The sequence below is a fragment of the Antrostomus carolinensis genome, unplaced genomic scaffold (assembly GCF_000700745.2).
Source record: "Antrostomus carolinensis isolate BGI_N321 unplaced genomic scaffold, ASM70074v2 scaffold6062, whole genome shotgun sequence".
Classification (NCBI taxonomy): Eukaryota; Metazoa; Chordata; class Aves; order Caprimulgiformes; family Caprimulgidae; genus Antrostomus; species Antrostomus carolinensis.
In genome coordinates this window covers 8,179-11,939 of record NW_010297460.1, presented here as the reverse complement: position 1 = coordinate 11,939, position 3,761 = coordinate 8,179, and the positions used below count along the sequence as shown (strand labels likewise).

The 3,761-nt window shown below is 43.2% G+C and overlaps 1 protein-coding gene across 1 annotated transcript in view; it reads right to left on the bottom strand.

The window, feature by feature from the left end:
- The window catches only part of LOC104520429 (3 beta-hydroxysteroid dehydrogenase/Delta 5-->4-isomerase-like), an 11,116-nt gene extending 9,301 nt beyond the window's left edge, over positions 1–1,815 (bottom strand). Inside the window, exon 1 of the mRNA XM_010162119.1 lies at positions 1,599–1,815. Coding sequence (XP_010160421.1) covers positions 1,599–1,752 — 154 coding nt within the window. The 5' untranslated portion in view covers positions 1,753–1,815. The remainder of the gene's footprint in view (positions 1–1,598) is intronic.
- Positions 1,816–3,761: the final 1,946 nt, after the last annotated feature.

The window sequence follows — 3,761 nt, the reverse complement described above, 5'->3', positions numbered from 1 at the left end:
AATGTTGCAAGAATAGGAGAGGGAGTGTCTGAGCAGTGTTCAGTGAAGGAAGGAGGGAGGATAAGGACAGAGGTCCTTGAGCTTTCCTATTAACAAAAAAGGAACAGCAAAACATTTGCTGCAGCCCAACCAAGATTGTGCTCACACAAACCATCGTTTTCACTTCCCAGGAAGCTCCATTACCCCCAAAAAGCTCTCCTGGCCAGAAGCAGACCCGAATGCTTCTGTCGCTGCCCTGCTGCATCAGTCGTAAACCACCTTTTCACTTCCCAGGAAGCTCCATTACCCCCACAAAGCTCTCCTGGCCAGAAGCAGCCCAGATGCTTCTGTCACTGCCCTGCTGCATCAGTCGTAAACCACACTTGCTCGTACTGCTGCAAGTGCTTCAGCCTGCTGCAGCTGCAGGTTGTGTCACTGTGGGATGTGCCTGGAAATGAGAGCAGGAAGAGCTGCTGCAAGGCTCAAGGGCATCCAGCAAATCCTCAGCGAAACGCTGCATGAGATTTAATGAGGAGGAAGTCTGAGTTGCATAAAACCTTCCTGAAGGCTTATGCAATTTGTGCGAGGTTAATGGTGTAGGGTTACTCTCCTTTGATGACACTTAAACACTTTATAGAAAGATTGTAGTTCTTCAGCAAATCATATGGAAATATTCCATAAGGGTTCCCATATAGTTGCCCCTATAGAGGAAGAATAATCTTGAGGTTAAGATGTGTTGGAGGAAAGCATTGTCAAGTAAAAGTGGTGTAGGGACTTAAGAATGTGATTGAATTCAGGTTCCTACATGTCTGTTTATAGACATACCCAGGATTACAGTAAATGGGACATTTAAGATCTAATACTCTGAGCTGCTTTCCCTGCCACAGACTGTTTCTGATGCTGGGCATATCATTCATTTGTGCTGTCTCCAGTCCATTCAAGAAGATAGAGTCCTGAGTTGCCCTTTGCAAATGGATCCTGTCTCCTCTGTGCATAGCACAAAAGGGTTCTGCTCTCCAGGCAATGACAACGACAACAACAACAACAATAATAATAATAATAATAATAATAATGACAACGAATTTTTAAGATACCTCATCACAACTCTCAGCCAGCAGATCAAAGGTTAACCAAACTAGTTGCAGGCTAAAGAAAACTACTAGCACTTGCACCTACAATTTTGATGCTGCCTTCTAGTCCTGCAGATCAGAGCCCAGGGCAGTATGCTCTGGGTTACACTGTCCCTCCACCTGCAGTAAAGCAATGCTTGCATTTCCCTTCCCCTCAGCAGAAGTTTGAGATTTTTGCACTAATTTTGCTCAGTGGGTTATGATGTAATAAAAGTCAGGTTGAAGGCACTTATTTACTGCTTTAACAGTATATAGGACTCTCTTTCAATCTAGAGAAGTCTCAGGGTCTGGCAAAGAAAACTCTTGCTTTTACTTGTTACATTTGATTTCTGTGCTGGAGGGAGAGGAAGGGATAAAGCAAGACTTCCTAGAAATAAAACCTGTATCTGCAAAACTGGGTTTGGATGGGAGGTAAAGACTTCCATGGTCTCCACCTGAGGCAACAGCACGTATACCCACAACATGTAGTCCTCATGAGATGGTACTTACTCCCAGATCTCCCAAGTGCTTCATTGCTGAAGGCTTTGTCCAGCAGTCGGAGCTCAGCTAGTGCTTCCTCTTCTTCCAACAGCAAGTGGACAATCCTCTGGCCAAGAAATCCTCCTGCTCCTGTCACCAGACAGCTCACCCCAGCCAGGGACATTGCTCTGGCTTGCTCCTCAGTGGCAAACTGGCTCTCCCTTGAGCTTAGACTGGCCGGTTCACCTCCTGCCTGAAGAAATGAACACACAACATCAGCCTCTGGAGTCTTTACAAATCCAAGGGTGTTACCAGAAGGAGAGACTACTGGAAAACAAACTCTAACCTCTACATTAAACAACAGTTTTTAAAGCATTTCTTACTTTTGCTAGCTATTCCTATTCAGAAGTACACTACATATTTTTCCCATGCAAAGAAAAAACTATTTACAAACTAAAGCAATTAATAAATCTGAAAAAGCTCAAAATCAACTTTACCGCTAAACAAACTCCACAAATATCTGCTTCAATCCTTGGTTCCACCTCTCTAGTGCTCAAAAGACTGCGGGGAGATTTGCATGTATTTATATACCCCAGAGCACCACCTCGATCATTTTTCTTTCCCTCTCTCTCACGTGCCTCCTTTCTTGCAAACAAATGTGGTGCTTCCACCCCTCCCCTCTCAAAGAGGAAGGCTCTGAGTGCAGCGAGGATTGAGCGCTTGCCTAGATGTAGTCCTGTGTGCCTAAACCCTCATGCTGCACTTACTTGTGTCATACATTGTTAATATAAAGGAAGAGACCATAAAAATTAAATTCAAATTGCAGGAGTAGCTGTTTACAACTGTTTGGGAAGAAGACTCTACTGCTATAGGCTTTTTGACTACAGGGCTCCCCATTATAGCATGGGTTTCTCACTCTCTCTGTGCGAGACTGCAAACTAACCTCAGGAATTTTGTATTTGTTCAGTATCCTCAAGGCATTCGAAGTGATGAAATGGTCTAATGTACAAACTGGTTAAATGAAAGCTGCTGGAGAAAAAGATCCACTGCTGAAATGTCTAGTGTGTGAGTACCCAGCTAAAATAAGGCTGTGGCTGGCTGTTTGTGCCCTTGCAGTGAACTGTGTCATTACTTATTACAACTCCAAAATACAGGGAAAATGCCTGGGTGTTTCTCCCTAGGGTTTCATTCCAGTTCTAGTGAAACTCTTTTCTAGTGTGAGACCATAATACCCACACTGCCTTCCCAGTTCTTTGTGTACTGACATGCTGTATTTCTTTCTCTCCCAAACAGGGATAGGCAGACATCCCTACTGAAGCAAGGTGTTAAATAGGTACCCACTTCAAGCGAGGTGTGCTGCTACGGGACATTACAACGAAGACCAGCAACACAACTAATTAGGCTGAAATCACTAGAAAGAGAACCACTGATCTCAGGCACAGCTGGAATGGATGTCTAAAAATGGTTTACTTGCATTCATGTAACTAACTCCTAAACTCCCTTTTTTTATTCTGTGGTCAGGAATTTTGTTCACTCATTAGAGAGAGACCTGGAGAAAAGCTGTAGAAGCAGCACCCCCACGTTGTTACTTTTTTAGAGCAAACCTGGGCCTGGAAGTGACAGCAGGAAAGCAAAATCATTTCTGTTCAAGGAGAAAGTTGCTAGCTGACACAGATGAAAAAAATTTCGCAACTGTTTCATTAACAGTACCCTTGAAAATCCTTCCCTTACCCCAACAAAGTTTTTTTAAAAATGTTACCAGTGCTTCTTTCCTTGACTTCTCTCAGACAGGACCTTGACCTTGTATGTTCTTATCAGAAGCTGCTGCCAATTAATTTTATGCAGTGCATGTGTTTTGCAATGAAAAATGACTGACCAAAGCCTGCTGCTGTAACTGGTGTTCTCCAAAACAGTGCTTCCTTTTTACTGTTAGAAAGGAAATAAAATGCCTTAAGGAGGCATTATAAAAACAAACAACACAACATAGCACATAACCCCTTAGGATAGAAAACGTTTTCCTGCACCAAGCTTACCTATTAGAATGCCCAAGTTTAGGAGAGGTGGTGCTTTATATGACAATACGAGTGCTGCAGACTGCAGGGAACTTTATTGCTGCTGTGCTTTTGTCCTCTTAGGTACTACTGAGCCAAATACTTGGGGCACAGTTTAAGGGGATTTTATACATCATGACAT